Source organism: Lithobates pipiens, unplaced genomic scaffold (assembly GCF_037356315.1).
Source record: "Lithobates pipiens isolate NorthernLeopardFrog02 unplaced genomic scaffold, aLitPip1_a1.2 Scaffold_16, whole genome shotgun sequence".
Classification (NCBI taxonomy): domain Eukaryota; kingdom Metazoa; phylum Chordata; class Amphibia; order Anura; family Ranidae; genus Lithobates; species Lithobates pipiens.
The window spans coordinates 341,521,475-341,537,006 of NW_027507748.1; the positions used below are offsets into that span (position 1 = coordinate 341,521,475).

General features: G+C 42.3%; 1 protein-coding gene across 1 annotated transcript in view; it reads left to right on the forward strand.

The window, feature by feature from the left end:
- The window catches only part of INPP5B (inositol polyphosphate-5-phosphatase B), a 199,566-nt gene that overhangs the window by 10,068 nt on the left and 173,966 nt on the right, over window positions 1-15,532 (forward strand). Inside the window, exon 4 of the mRNA XM_077481814.1 lies at window positions 3,743-3,840. Coding sequence (XP_077337940.1) covers window positions 3,743-3,840 — 98 coding nt within the window. The remainder of the gene's footprint in view (window positions 1-3,742; window positions 3,841-15,532) is intronic.

The following is a 15,532-nucleotide window of genomic DNA, read 5'->3' on the forward strand; positions in this document are numbered from 1 at the left end:
TCTTTTTCGGCGTTGGGGTTCCCCTTTAAGTCCATACCAGGCAGCGGGGCCAGCGTCGTCTCCGTCGCGGGCCCTGCCTACCTGGATGCCCGCTCGAAATGAGCGGACTTTTCTCCGGCCGGGAAAAGTCCGCTCATTTCAAAAGTACGGCGGACTGGCACACACACGGGCGGATTGTCCGCTGAAATGCGAGTCCGACGGACTGTATTACGGAAATTCCGAAATACTTAGTCCGCCAGACTGCGCGCTGAAAAAGTCCGCTGAAGCCCACACACGAGCGGACTGTCCGCTGAAATGTGTTTCGGCGGACTAAGTAGGCCAGACAGTCCGCCCGTGTGTACGCGGCTATAGACTGTCTGAATGCCATATCACCCTTATCATGAATATTTCTAAAACTATAGCTGCTTGACAGGAAAGGTCATTTTTTGAGATTTAGTTGGGATAATATAAGTTCTAAAGAGGAATGTACTATTTTGGGGGTGAGTTGTTTTTACTCCAAGGATGTATAGTATTTTGTTGTTTTTAATAATAAAAAGAAATAAGAAACATATAGGGTCTTATGGATTAACATGTTCTTATGAAGAACACCAATTGCTGCTCTAAAAGAATCTAATTGGTGGCAGCAGTGTTGGTGATTGATAGAAATAAAATTCCAGTTTTTTGTAACTGCACATTAAAGCCTCTTATACCGCGTACACACGATCGGAATTTCGGCCAGCAAAAGACTGATGAGAGCTTTTCATCGGAAAATGCGACCGTGTATATGCTCCATCGGAATTTAGCTGGCCGAATTCCTGCCAGCAAAAATTTGAGAGCATGTTCTCAATTTTCCCCATGGAAAAACTTTCTATCGGAAATTCCGATCGTGTGTATGCAATTCCGACACGCAAAAACTTACGCATGCTCAGATTCAACTACGAGATGAAAGCTATTGGCTACTGGCTATTGAACTTCCTTTTTCTAATCCCGTCGTACGTGTTGTACGTCACCGCATTCTTGGCGGTCGGAATTTTTGTGTGACCGTGTGTATGCAAGACAGCTTGAGCGGATTTCCGTCAGAATTCCGTCGGGAAAACCATCAGACCTTTTTCCGCCCATAATTCTGATTGTGTGTATGTGCATAACACACGATCTGATTTTCTCAGACTTTTGTCCGAAGGCCGTGTGCCAGGATCTTGTCTTGCATACTAATGGCACACAATTGTTGGCCAACAAACACAAATGTAGTGACGTACTATGTTTAATTTCAGCTCTTGAGCGGCACCCTTTGGGCACCTTCTGCTATTGTCGTGTTTGGTGAGCATTGATTTTGCGCATGCGTGTTTGTACTTTGGACTTTGGTAAACACGATACGAAAATCTGACAACAGACTGTTGTCTGCCAAAAATTTACTAGCCTGCCATCCAACATTTGTTGGCAGAAAGTTGGATAACAATTGTCTGAAGGAGCGTACTAATTGTTGGATTGTAGGCAAACAGTGTGTCATCACACAATTCCCTGCTAAAAATCCTATCGTGTGTACGAGGCTTAACACATAAAACCCCCCAAAAAAATCACTGGATTATTGCATTTAAAGTATATTTCCACTTTGGTATCCAGATTGAGATAACATCTGCTTTATATTTGTTAAATGTTCTCATTCTAAGAGCATAACTTAAACAAATATTAAAAAATGTGTTTGCATGATTTTAGATGCCATTTTATGTTAACTCCAGTTGTGAAAAATCCTACTTAGTTCTCTTTGTTTATGAGCAAGCTGGGGGCTGTGTTTGCCAAAATTAACCCTATCTGTACTGCGCAGGAAGATTTCTTGTAGTATTTGTAGTATTTCAGTCATGTCTATCCTAACAAAGGGTTACAGATCTAGAAGATGGCCTGCTGAATATATGTTAATGAAAAGAAATTCAGTCTTTTCCTGAGACAGACTCACTCAGCATTTGTTCAGAAATGCTTAAAAACAGCCATGAGACCTTCTCATTAGAAACATCTAACAGGAAAGAAATATTTATTGAACACTGTTTTAGGTATTTTGTGTGAATGAGTACATATAACAAACGTACAGTCCTGTTTTTTCACATTTGACTGCAAAAGTAGAAATACAGTTTACGTTAGCCTGTACAGAGGAGAACAAAGGAGTTGCACTTGCTGACCTACTTGAAATTCCTAGTTACCTAGCTTCAGTCACTGCCAGACATCTAGTAGGTTTAGAAGCAGAGGTTGGCACCAACAGGCTCTGTATTTCTTTCAGTACAGGAAAGCAAACAGCAAACCCATAGTGCTCTGACAGTCCTTTTCATGTAATAAATGTTTGTAAAATAAAAATGTCTATATATAAATAAAATTTCAATAAAATAAAAAAAAAGGAACTTTAAAATTAACCCAAAACGAATAAAGTTTTCCTTTAATGTCTGCCTACCCCATAGTACACTCAGCCACTGCCTCAGTGCCTGCCCTCTGGTAGGCTGGTGCTTAGAATACTAAGGGAACTCACCTTGTCTGTCAACAAAAGATGTAAACTGATTGGACTCTGCTTGAAGCTACCTACAGACATTAGATGATTGTCTCCTGACCCAACCTTCATTGGCTGGAGTGGATTAGGGGGACTACCCAGTGTTTACAGACCAGGGAAGGATAGCCCTTCTCAGGGGATCAAAAAAAAGAAAAATAGGAAAACCTTGTCTAATTGTTATTTTCAATGCATAGACTGTCTATGTGTAACTTATTGGCCCTCTCCTATAGCCTAAAATAGAGTGCACGTGTGATTACAGAGTTCTTGTCATGGCCAGGGGTCAGTTTTGGAGACTAGTAGCTATTGCAGTAGAGAGACTCCCACCGACCAACAGGATAGATAAACATGCAGGTTACTCTGGCTGATGATGCAGCTCCCCCAAGGGTTGGGTTTAAGTACTAACTAGTATTAACCAGGGCCCCTAATAGTGGAGATGGGTTTTGCTGTTAGTACCAGGTTTCAGTCCTCAGCATTGCCCCACTGGGAGATGAGCAGGCCAGGTCCCAGTAGCAGATATAGCAGGTGGGGTTCAAGCAGAAGCATAGTCAGTAAACAAGCCAAAGCCAAATTGTTTACAGGTTGGGATCAAGCAGACGTATAGTTGAGGAACAAGCCAAAGATCAGTAATGAGTGGTAGCAAAGATACAGGTGGTAGCAGAAGTAACAAGAGTGAGATATTGGCCGGAGAAAGCACAATAATATGGTAAACAGGAAGTGCAAAGGCATGGCTTAAATATGGCTTAAATAGGAAGTTCATGGGAGGGGCAAATTGTTCAAGGTTCAAGAGAACCAAGACATGAGTCAAGGTTGTCTAAGCAATCAGGCAGGTATCTGTACAGCATCTCATGTGGCTCAGCAAGAAGAGTTACCATCAGACACAGAAGAGGGCCTGGGTTCAGATGTAGGCCCTGACAGTTCTTTCTTAGAGAAGTAAATGACCCAGGTATCAGTGAAACTGTCTAATTGTGAAAACAGGCCTGACAATCCTCTAATGACTATGGCTAGCTGTCACTTAAGCAGAAGACAGATGAACATCTGGGTGTGCCCAAAGACGTTTTTTTTAATCATTATCATTATATTATTGCAAATGTGCAATACAGTCAAATCATAGAGGGTGTAGTTAGGAGTAGGTCTGTCCCATCCCCTATACACGATGAGTTATTTTCACTGAATATTAGCTGTTTTAATAGATTACTACCTTGTTTGACTATTTATATTTCTGATCTTCTGCAGGATCTTCTTATATAAGCACAGAAGAATGGCTATAAGCGCAGAGGATGTGTCCCTGGATGTAGTTTTCCCATTAGTAGAAGGAACCATGATTGAAGAAGGTAAATATCAATTTATTACAGATGGGATCAGGGGCGGACTGACAGCTCATGGGGCCCCCGGGCAAAAGAATATTATGGGGCCCCCGGGCAGTGGGAGATTATGGGGACCCTGGGCAATAGAATATTATGGGGCCCCTGGGCAATACAAGATTATGGGGCCCCCAGGCAATAGGAGATTATGGGGCCCCCAGGCAATAGATTATGGGGCCACACAGTATATACACACACACACACACACACATACAGTATTCACACACAGACACACAATATACACACACAGTATACACACATTAAAAAGGTACTGGAGAGGCGGGGCGGCTATAATCTTGGGATTTTTAAAAAAACACAGATTTTTACATACTGTCCCTGGTTTTATTGAGGCTGGCAACCCTGATGGGGCCCCTTAGTGGCATGGGGCCCTCGGGCAGTGCCCGAGTGCCCGAATGGTCAGTCGGCCCCAGGATGGGATGCAGCTGGATCAGGCTGATGAAAATATGCCTGTTATGTGTTACATGAGATGCCTTCACATACAAGAAGCTTCAGTTGTGTAGTTTAGTCAAAATAACCCATATAATGTAATTTGCAGGTGTCTGATCAGTAGTCCCCATGTAGAATTTAAACTTGAGGGCTTTTAGATATTCAGTAGTATACTAGTTGTCTTATCTAGCTTTTGGGGTGTTAATGTTTAATTAAGTCTATGTGGCGCTACCCCAATAGGAGCTGCTGGTTAGGATGGGTCCTTTGCTGCAAGCTCTTTAAGAACTTCATTCCCTCTGATACACTAGGTTGAGTGTACAAAGCATGCAATATCACAGAAAATCACTTAAAGAGGAAGTAAACCCTGATGAGTTTACTTCCTCTTTCATTCCCTGCAAAGGTAAAGCATAATGGACTACTATGCATTGCATAGTAGTCCATTATGTGTCACTTACCTGACACAGGAGCCAGCGAAGTCACCGCTGTCCCCTGTAGTCCAGCGCATCCATCTTCTCGGTGGGGTCTTGCAGCTCCCGATGACGTCACTCCCGCACATGCGCACGGGAGCCGACACGCGCGGCAGCTCCATTGTTGGAAATGCCGCGCTCAGTGCGCCTGCGCGCCGCTGTCTACGGCGCATGCGCCGTAGACAGCGGTGCCTGTCTTCGGGCAAATATATCCTAAACCGTATAGGTTTAGGAGATATTTCTTGGACCTACAGGTAAGCCTTAATCTAGGCTTACCTGTAGGTCAAAGTGGTTTGTAAGGGTTTACAACCACTTTAAAGCAATACTTAGTACCCAGTAGTAGTACTGCATAAATGAAAACAGGCCCTGAACTAGTCAACAAAGGCAAACTTAATATATTGTCGCCTGATATGGTTGGTAACAAAGTAACTAAGGAAACTGATTAATAATGGTAATAACACAATTTAGCATACAGGGTGATTAGTAATAAGGACTAGGCATAAGATGATATGGGTCATCCAGATCAGCATAAACAGTAGCAAAGTCACCTAAAGTGCAGCAGTGGGCAGTAATAAAGCTTGATCTACCGAACATAAGAACTCTTGATCTATTGGACATTAGAAACTATAATGCCAACGTGCATTAATGGTGACTATGCTTGGCCTAGACCTACTGGAGGTGCACTGTCCATAGAAATAAAAGAAAAGTGGAGAAGGGAACAAAGGTGCATGGAGGATGGTTTTACATGAGTGTCAGTCCTTATGTTGTTCTTTTGTAAAGCTATCGTTGAGGGGCTTTTAAGAAGTGTTGGTGCACTTAACAATAGTTTTAGTAAATCAGCATGCAGTATAGGTGCAGTAAAAGATGCTATAAGGGTGCGGTATCAGTGTGGTACAGGTGTAGTTCAGGAGCAGTGGGAAGTAAAAGATGCTCTGGTCTCCCTGCGACAATGGTGAGGATGCGATCGCTGCAGTCTGTACGGCACTGACTTGGATGTCTCTGCTGGTCTGGCCGCTGAGAAGTCTGGTCAGTATGCAGCAGATGTGCTCTCTGCACTTCCCTCGGCACCAAGAGAGAGAGTCTAGCTGAACAGTCTCAGAAAAGCAGCTTCAATGCTCCTCCTTGCCCCAGTGACTTTTGGGAATTATGGTGCAAAGGGTCTATAAGCTCCATAATATGGCTTACTTCCTGGACTTCAAATTCCATGAGTTCCATTCCATCCTCAGAGTTCTGCATTGGAATCCATAGCCTTTTCTCTCTATAGTTCTCCCTCTTCTGATTGGATGGGAGAGTGCAATAAAACATTCAGCATAACAGCACAAAATTAAAGTAAACTGGTTGTTAAAAGGTAAATGTATTTTTCTCCATGTTTCTATAGTCCACCTGGCTACATCTAGATAAAGTTTTGCGTTTTTTTAGTCCTTAATCGCTTTTAGAGAGTGTGGGTATAAGTACAGAGAAAAGGAGGTTAACAGAAGATAAATACATCTTTGCCCTGTACAGAATGCATACCTCCCAACCATCCCGGATTCGCCAGGACCATCCCAGGATTCTATGTAAGTCCCGTTGTCCCAGCGAATCAAGGCTGAGTCAGAGAGTAGACTGCTCTGATGCCCCCACTTTCTAGCACAAGTTCACTCCCTTCCCAAAGTACCTCTAGTACGCACCCAACCACCAAAGTTCATTCCTCTTCCAAAGTGCCCCCTCAGGCACATATCCACCCCCCCCCCCCCCACCTCATGGGCCATGGAGCAGTTGCACACTCCGATGTCAGCCAATAGCTGTGGATGTCATTATATGGAGAAGCCTGCCCACCTCTTCTTCATCCTAGTGGAACTGCCAGCTGCAGTAGGCCAAACGTGCAGTAACTGTGGCTGATCTGAGGTCCTAAGGTCTACTGGCATGCTGGTAGTCTATTATTTGAAAACTGACACCATGCGGAAAAGATTGCTGACTTTAGACCCACTGTAGTCACTTGTTACCTTTTGTTTTAGATGGGGAAAATAGAAGAAAAGTAGAGGATGCATTCACACATGAGTATAATAGTGTCTTTGAGCATTTTTCTGGCATTTTATTAGCGATTTTGGCACGTTTTTAAGCACAACTTGCATATTTTTATACAGCATTTTTGAACTTTGGGGGTTTTTATTAGAGAATAGAGAAACATTATCTATGGCATCATTTGTTTCTAGGTATTTCAGCTTTTTTTTTGCTTTTCCCTTAGCTTTTATTTCTATTTAACCACTTCAATACAGGGCACTTAAACACCTCCCTGCCCAGACCAATTTTGAGCTTTCAGTGCTGTCGCATTTTGAGTGACAATTGTGCGGTCATGCTACACTGTACCCAAATGAAATTTTTATCATTTTTTTCCCATAAATAGAGCTTTCTTTTGGTGGTATTTGATCACCTCTGCGGTTTTTATTTTTTGCTAAACAAATAAAAAAAATACAGAAAATTTTGAAAAAAAAAATGTTTTTTTGGTTTCAGTTTCAAAACTTTGTAAATAAGTAAGTTTTCTCATTCACTGATGGGCACTGATGGGGTTACACTGATGGGCAATGATAAGGCGGCACTGATGGGCACTGATGAGGTAGCACCAATGAAGTGGCACTGATGAGGTGGCATTGATGGACACCGATATGTGGCACTGATGGGCACTGATAGGTGGCACTGATAGGTGGCACTGATGGGCGACACGGATGGGCACTGATAGGTGCCACAAATTGGCACTGATAGCTGGCACAGATTGGCATGGATGGGCGGCACAGATGGGCATGGATAGGCGGCACAGGTGGGCATGGGTAGGCAGCACAGATGGGCATGGGTAGGCGGCACAGATGGGCATGGATTTGCACTGATAGGTTGCACGGATGGGCACTGATAGGCAGCACAGATGGGAACTGATAGGCGGCATTGTATTATAATATACTGTACTAATGGATGCCAATCAGTGCCAAACAATAATGCATGCCAATCAGTGATGCCCATTGTGGGCACTGATTGGCATCCATTATGGGCACTGATTGGCATCCATTGTGGCACTGACTGGAATCCCTAGTGGTCTAGGGTGGCATACCTTGTCCTGGGCATCCCTGGTGGCATCCCTGGTGGTCCAGTGTGGGCATCCTTGGGGGGGCTGCGCTGATAATCTATCAGCACAGACCCCCCCCTGTCAGAGGAGCAGCCGATCGGCTCTCCTCTACTCGCGTCTGACAGAAGTGAGTGAGGAAAAGCTGATCACCGGCTCTTTCTATTTACACTGTGATCAGCCGTGATTGGACACGGCTGATCACGTTGTAAAGAGTCTCCGTCGGAGACTCTTTGCCAAGATCGTAGTTGCAGGGTGTCAGACTGACACCCCGCAACAACGATCGCCGCGATGCATGCCCCCGGGGGCGCGCAGCGCCTCAAAATCCTGTTCACGTCACATGACGTCCGGTCAGGATTATGAAACCACTTTGCCACCGTGATTTTGTTATAGGGCGGGCAGCAAGTGGTTAAATTATTATTATTCATTTAATATTTTTTCAATTAGGGTAAGGGGTTAGAGTTAAGGAAGGTTAGGGTTAGGGTTGGGGTTAGGTTTAGGATTGGGGTTAGGGTTATTTAATATTTGTTTTTATTAGGGTTAGAGTGTTAATACTACTAATAATAATCATAATAATCATAAATGAATAAATAAATGTAAAATAAATACACAAATAAATAAAAATCATACATAAAAAATAAATACATTCAATAAATGAATACTAATAATAATAAATAAACAATGAACCTTTAACCTCTAAGGCCCCAAACACACTATTAGATTTTCTGCAGATTTTTGTCTTCAGATTTACCAAAACCATGTAGTGCAAAAGCCTGCCTGATTGTATACAAATTGAAACTCTTAACCACTTCAGTCCCGGACCATTTTGCTGGCTTAAGACCAGACCACTTTTTGCGGTTCGGCACTGCGTCGCTTTAACTGACAATTGCGCGGCCGTGCGACGTGGCTCCCAAACAAAATTGACGTCCTTTTTTTCCCACAAATAGAACTTTCTTTCGGTGGTATTTGATCACCCCTGAGGTTTTTATTTTTTGCGCTATAAACAAAAATAGAGCAACAATTTTGAAAAAAACACATTATTTTTTACTTTTTGTTATAATAAATATCCCCCAAAAATATATACAAATATAAATTTTTCCCTCAGTTTAGGCCGATACGTATACTTCTACACATTTTTGGTAAAAAAATCGCAATAAGCGATTATTGATTGGTTTGCGCAAAAGTTATAGCGTTTACAAAATAGGGGATAGTTTTATGGCATTTTTATTAATAATTTTTTTTTACTAGTAATGGCGGCGATCAGCGATTTTTATTGTGACTGCGACATTATGGCGGACACATCGGACATTTTTGACACATTTTTGGGACCATTGTCATTTATACAGCAATCACTGCTATACAAATGCAGTGATTCCTGTGTAAATGACACTAGCAGTGAAGGGGTTAACCACGGGGTGGCAGTGTAGGGGTTAAGTTTTCCTAGGGGTGTGTTACTAACTGTTGGGGGCTGGGCTTTCTTTTAGTGAACACTGATCTCTGCTCCAATCACATGGAGCAGAGATCAGCGTCACTTGTTGCTAGGCAGAACTGGGAGATGCTGTTTACAACGGCATCTCCTAGTTCAGCCACCCCGTGAGACGATCGCGGGTATGCCTGCGGCGATCGAGTCCGCGGGACCCGCGACCGGACTCACAGGGGTCCCGACCGGCTCGTGATGGAAGGGCGGCAAATTTAAAGGGACATACTGGTACGCCCATTTGCCTGCCCGTGCCATTCTGCCGACGTACATCACTGTGCGCCGGTCGGGAAGTGGTTAAGGTTTAACCTTATATTGTATGGTTTTGGTAAATCTGAAGACAAAAATCTGCAAAAAATCTAATAGTGTGTATGGGGCTTAACTCTTAAAAAAATAAAATAAGAATAATAATAAATAACTAAACACCCTAACCCTAACACAAAATGAATAGATAAATAAATAAATTATTATTATTATTATTAATTTATATTTTTGTATAGGTTTGGGTGTTTATTATTATTATTATTATTATTAATAATAATAATAATAATAATAATAATAATAGATTAAATATTTTTTAAGGTTAGGTGACAATTATTATTTATTTATGTATTATTACATTTTATTTATGAAGATTTTTATAATACGTGTATTTATTTTACATTTATTTATTCCTATTTTATTACTATTTTATTTTTGAAATTTTTTCATTTGAGCAGTAAATTGCACAAAAACACGCATCAAAATGCACGAATGCGCACAAATGGTGCGCACAAAAATGCTCAAATCTGCCCAATTCAAGCTACCAAAAAAGCTCCAGAACTTTTTTGAGCTTCAGGCATTTGGCTTCAGGCGACTTGGAGTGGAGATATGAACCATCCTGATAGAGAACAATTTATTTTTTTCTCCTCCAGCGTTTTGGAGCTTCAAGCTCCAAAACGTTGAGGTATGAATGGGGCCTTAGTGGTGGGTATACAGTGGTGGTGTCAGATACAGTGGTGGTGTCAGATCATTGAACCCTACCATTAACACTGGCATATACTGTATATATTGTACAGCAGCCATCCTCAACCAGGGTTCCTCCAAAGGTTGCTAGGGGTTCCTTGAGCTGTGGCTGATGAACCACCTATTTGGTGATGTCTACAGAGTTCAAGGTTCACTTCACTTCACTTAGCAAAGCCAGCAGCATGACACCAAATATCTTTTTAGCTGTCTTTAAGGGTGGCATTCTGAACACCACTTTAAGGGGGGGCATTCTTTCTATTGACCACCAATATAAGGAGCATTGTTCCTATCGAGCCCTGATGATTTGGTTTTAGGAAGGGTTCCTCGAGACATAAAAAATATTTTTGGTGTTCCTCTAGGGTTAAAAAGTTGAGGAAGCCAGGCATGGTACTACTTGAATATATGAGATTCCTCAATTTATTGTTCTTGTTCAGTTATTTTTTTGGTGAAAGATGTGAATGCCAGTTTTGATCCACCACTTTACAGCAGAGCATATGGACCATAAACTGGCACACTCAAAACTTCAACAAAGCTGGCACTTACTAAAACAGTAGTAAATCAAAAGCAAGCTTTTATGTTTTCCCTGGCTTTATGCTTTCCCAGAACCGACATACTCAAGAGATTGTACAAAGCCTGCAGTGAGATGTTACAAACAGTTCTAAGAAAAAGACAAATATGGTCAGATAGGTAGCATTAGCACTTCACTGATTTCACTTGTTCCCTTAAGGCAATCCTTAATCATCATAACGCATCTACCAATGCATGCTGCATTTACCTGGTTTTAATGTGACTAATGACATGAACTAGTATGAGATTTCCAATATAAATGCAGCTGATTGCTGCCGTCACTAGATGGCAGATTTTAGTTAAAGAGACACCATTGGTAAAGCGGTATTACACTCAAAACCAAAAATGTAATATATTGCAGCTTACCTATCATTAGATGTGGTCGCTGTATTTGTTTTCTTTCTTTTTATTTCCCCCTTTGTTTTACCTGTTCATCTGGCCAGTAACACACCTTCTGTTCAAGAGTACCTACACTCTGGATGAAGGAGCAACAGAGACACCTCTGGACAGCTGCATTGTCAATCTTGGGGGAGTGTAGTGTTAAATGCACTGGCAGATTTAGATACACTAAACAAATGGAAGTCAAACTCCAGCTAATACTAAGTAGTTACAGCAACAGTTTTGTTTCTTTTGAGATAAAGTTTTTACATAAACAAAAGCTGATCATTGTAAGCAACCCTGCCGGTGTTAAAGTGTTACTAAAATTAGGATCCTGCATTCACTATATCTGGTCTCACACAGTACTCAGAACATGGAAATGCAATTACTTTAGTAAATGTAAACTGCTAATTACCTTTTCTCATCACCAGTATATACCAGTATTTTGACTTCTATGAGTGTCTGGTTAAAGCTTGTAGGAGTTTTCATTCTACTCTTGAGTGTCCTATAGGGATGCAGGACCCCTGACCCTCTATCTGGACAGTGCTAATTGGCCCTGTGCTGATCACATGCACCCTCAAACCATTTAAATTTAAAGCAGCATTAAACCCAAATGCAAACTGAGCATGTGCAGCATGTCCCCAGGCTCTGTATTATCAGGAAATATATTGGAAACAGTGGAAGGAGGAGAGGATCAGAGAGACAGGATCAAACAGCCTTTTTACACAATACAGAGGATTAACCTCTTAGGTTCCACAGTGAGTATAACAAGCATGCTTTACTGCATATACACACTATTTTACTGTTGTGGGTTTAGTAACACTTTAAATGGTTTGTCTCGACCCCCTAGCTGCTACATCGACAGGACAGCTATTTCTGATAGAAAACAACAGACTTAGTGGCCAGATCAACAGGTGAAAATGAAGGAAAGTAAGCTTAAAAAAGAAATGAATGTAGCCATCACATCTATGAATTTGTAAGCTGCAAAACGTTTGCATTTTAGTTTAACACGGCTTTAAATTTAAATGGTTTGTGCTAATACTCCTTTTTTAAATTCATGTATAATGCTTGCCATTTGTGTCTCTAGTGAATCTAACCTTCCCTCTCTTGCCATGTAAGCCCCTGTACACACGGTCGGAGATTCTGCCAACCAAATCCGTCGGATTTTGTCCGTCAGATTTAGTCTGACGGATTGTGTCCGAAACTGTTGCATACACACGGTCGGACAAAGTTGGCGAAAAATCCGATCATTCAGAACATGATGACGTAATTTCGTTACGATGGGACTACATTCAGGCTAGTAGCCAATAGCTTTGATGTAGGAATTTGATCTGAGCATGCGTGGCACTTGGTCCGATCAAAATTCTCTACACATGATCGGAGTATGTCCGATCGAACCAGTTGGTCGGGAAATATTTCCAACATGTTGGAAAATTGGGTCCGACGGATATTCGGACGGAATCAGTCCGATGCATACCACACACAGTCGGATTATCTGACGACACGGTCCGATAGGACACATTCCGATGGATTCTCCGACCGTGTGTACAAGGCTTTAGAGCCACCACTAGCATCCTCAGCATTTAAAGCAGTACCCATACCCACTTCCAGGAGACAGTGCTGCGGCCACGTCACTTGGAAGTTTGGCCCTCCTACTTCCTCTGCCAGGCCAATTAGAAAGTGCAGCTGGCTTCGTGCATGCGCAGTAGGGAACTGGCTGTGAAGCCAAAAGGCTTCACTGCCGGTTTACCTTAGAACGAATAGCGGCGGCAGCACCCAAGAGCCGATCTGGAAATCTGCTGGGGTGGTGACATTGTGGGCTCCCAGGACAGGTAAGTGTCCTTATATTAAAAGTCAGCAGCTACAGTATTTGTAGCTGCTGACATTTAATTTCCTTCCTCAGGTTGGAACTCCACTTTAACACTTCCAGGTGGTTCAGATGCCTGTATCTCCGCACTTCCCCACAGCCCTCTATTCTTCAGCACTGCTGTAGTTCTAATGGGACACATCAGCAGTCAGGGAGGAAGCAGTGGATGAACACAGGCATCCAAAACACCCAGAAGTGTTATTTTCTGAGCATTCTTAAAGTGCCTTTAAATACAACTAAAGGCTTCTATATGACAGTCTAAAACAAGTAACATATTCAGTTACAATGTAATGCAATAGCCTCATAGGCTGGATTCACACCTATGCAGTTTTAGTGCTTTTTGCATTTTGCAGATTTGCACTACAGAATGTGTTCTATAGGAAACCATGGTAAATGGAGTGTAGTGCAAATCTGCAAAATGCAAAAAGTACGGTGAATCTAGCCATAAAGTAAAAAAAAAAACGTTCTTTATCTTCCCTAAGGCCTGGTTCACACCTATGCATTTTTTAGTGCATTTTCAGTTTTGCAAAAACAAACTACAGTCCATTTAACATGGTTTCATATGGATGTAGGTCACATCTGTGCATTTTATGGAAAGGGCCAGGGACCTTTTTCTGGCTTTTAGTTCTATAGACTTCAATGGTTTAATAATGTGTATTGAAAAATGCAAAATGCACTTGCAATATGCAAACTGCAACCTGCATAGGTGTGAATCAGGTCTAATTGAGCAAAATCCTATTGCGTCTCCTACGCTTCCTCTCCCAGACACTGCAGCTCACCATGGGAGGGTTTCAGCAACAGAGGCAATGCTGTCAATCCAGAAAGCAGTGGGCTGGACTAGGTGTGGCCAAGTGCTCAATGACAAGCTACACACTTGTAACTCAGTGGTGATAATGCTGATAACTATGTTCCCTAGTCCCTACCAACATTTTTTTCATCCTAATGCAGTGAACACAGGCACAGCCTACATGACAGTGGCCACTCTGTACTGAATTCAAGAGCAGTGCAGCATCGTTGCCACACCATCATAGGGAGCTATATTAGATGAACTTTACTGGATGGCTTAACAGGTATTTGTGGGACTTTCCAGGTGAACTAAGAGAAAAGAGCAGATGCACTTATAATTAATTGCTGTAAAAACATATTACTTTTTATGGATGCCCATAATTTTACTTTACCTCAGCAATAGAGGAACGGTTGGATTTACTGGAGAAGTTAATGTGAAAGCATAACTCCACTTGCTGAGAAAAAAACATTCTCCTCGGGGTGATCGATGTGCTGTACGTTGCAGGGATTTTAACAAACTTTGCAGATGCAGATTCCTACCTTTTGTTGTTCTCAAGAAATCACAGTTTGTTCTTCTGTGCCCATGTATGTCTAATGGGAGTGGTTTCATGATTATCAATCAGCTGCTGCAGGGCTATAATGAGGAAAATTGCAGGGTCAGCATCAGACGTTGTCCTATTGGGAGTACATCACCAAAAATGACATTTTTGTTGCAGGGGATGCCAAAAATCTGACTTGTATCTCAGTGTAGACGTTGGGGAAAATCAGTGAGCCAATCACACAAGCAGGAAATGATGTTTCTGGGGCCGTTCTGTGCACATTCTGTGTACAGTACACCTCCAGGTTGCCATATTGCATTGCATTTACAGAAAATGACAGCGCTGCAGATTGAAAAAGAAAAGTAATTTTTAATAACATTAAATTACAATATGGCTTGTGTCACAATTGTATATTCTATATTTTATTTTCTTTTGTGATTTTTTTTTTTTTTCTTCCCATGAAAGTAAAGTTACCGTCTAAATATTACACATGCCTGTTCAAAAGCAGTATTAACATAAACAATTTAAACTGTACGACATTGTCATTTTAAAGCAAATCTTTCACCATGCTGAAAAAGTTAAAGTGGTCCTGCACCTTTAAAAAAAATATTAAAAGCCAGCAGCTACAAATATTGCAGCTGCTGACTTTTAACAAATTGACACTTACCTGTCCCAGGGTCCAGCGATGTCGGCGGCAGATGACGAGCAATCGCTCGTCTCTCTGCTGCCCCCGCCGCCATCCTCTGTCAGGGAATCGGGAAGTGAAGCATTGAGGCTGCACTGCCCAGTTCCCTACTGCGCATGCGCGAGTCGCGCTGCACGTCTCTGCTGGTCCCCCCTGTGTCCTGGGAACTGTGTGTTTCCCAGAACACAACGGGGGGCGGGGCATCTGCTGCGGTCTTGTCCCGGAAGTGGGTTCAGATACCTGGATTATCCAGGTAACTGCACCCCCCTCCCCCTGAAAGGTGCCGATTGTGGCACCGGAGGGGGGGGAGGGATCAGATGAGCGGAACTTTCACTTCAGGGTGGAGGACCGCT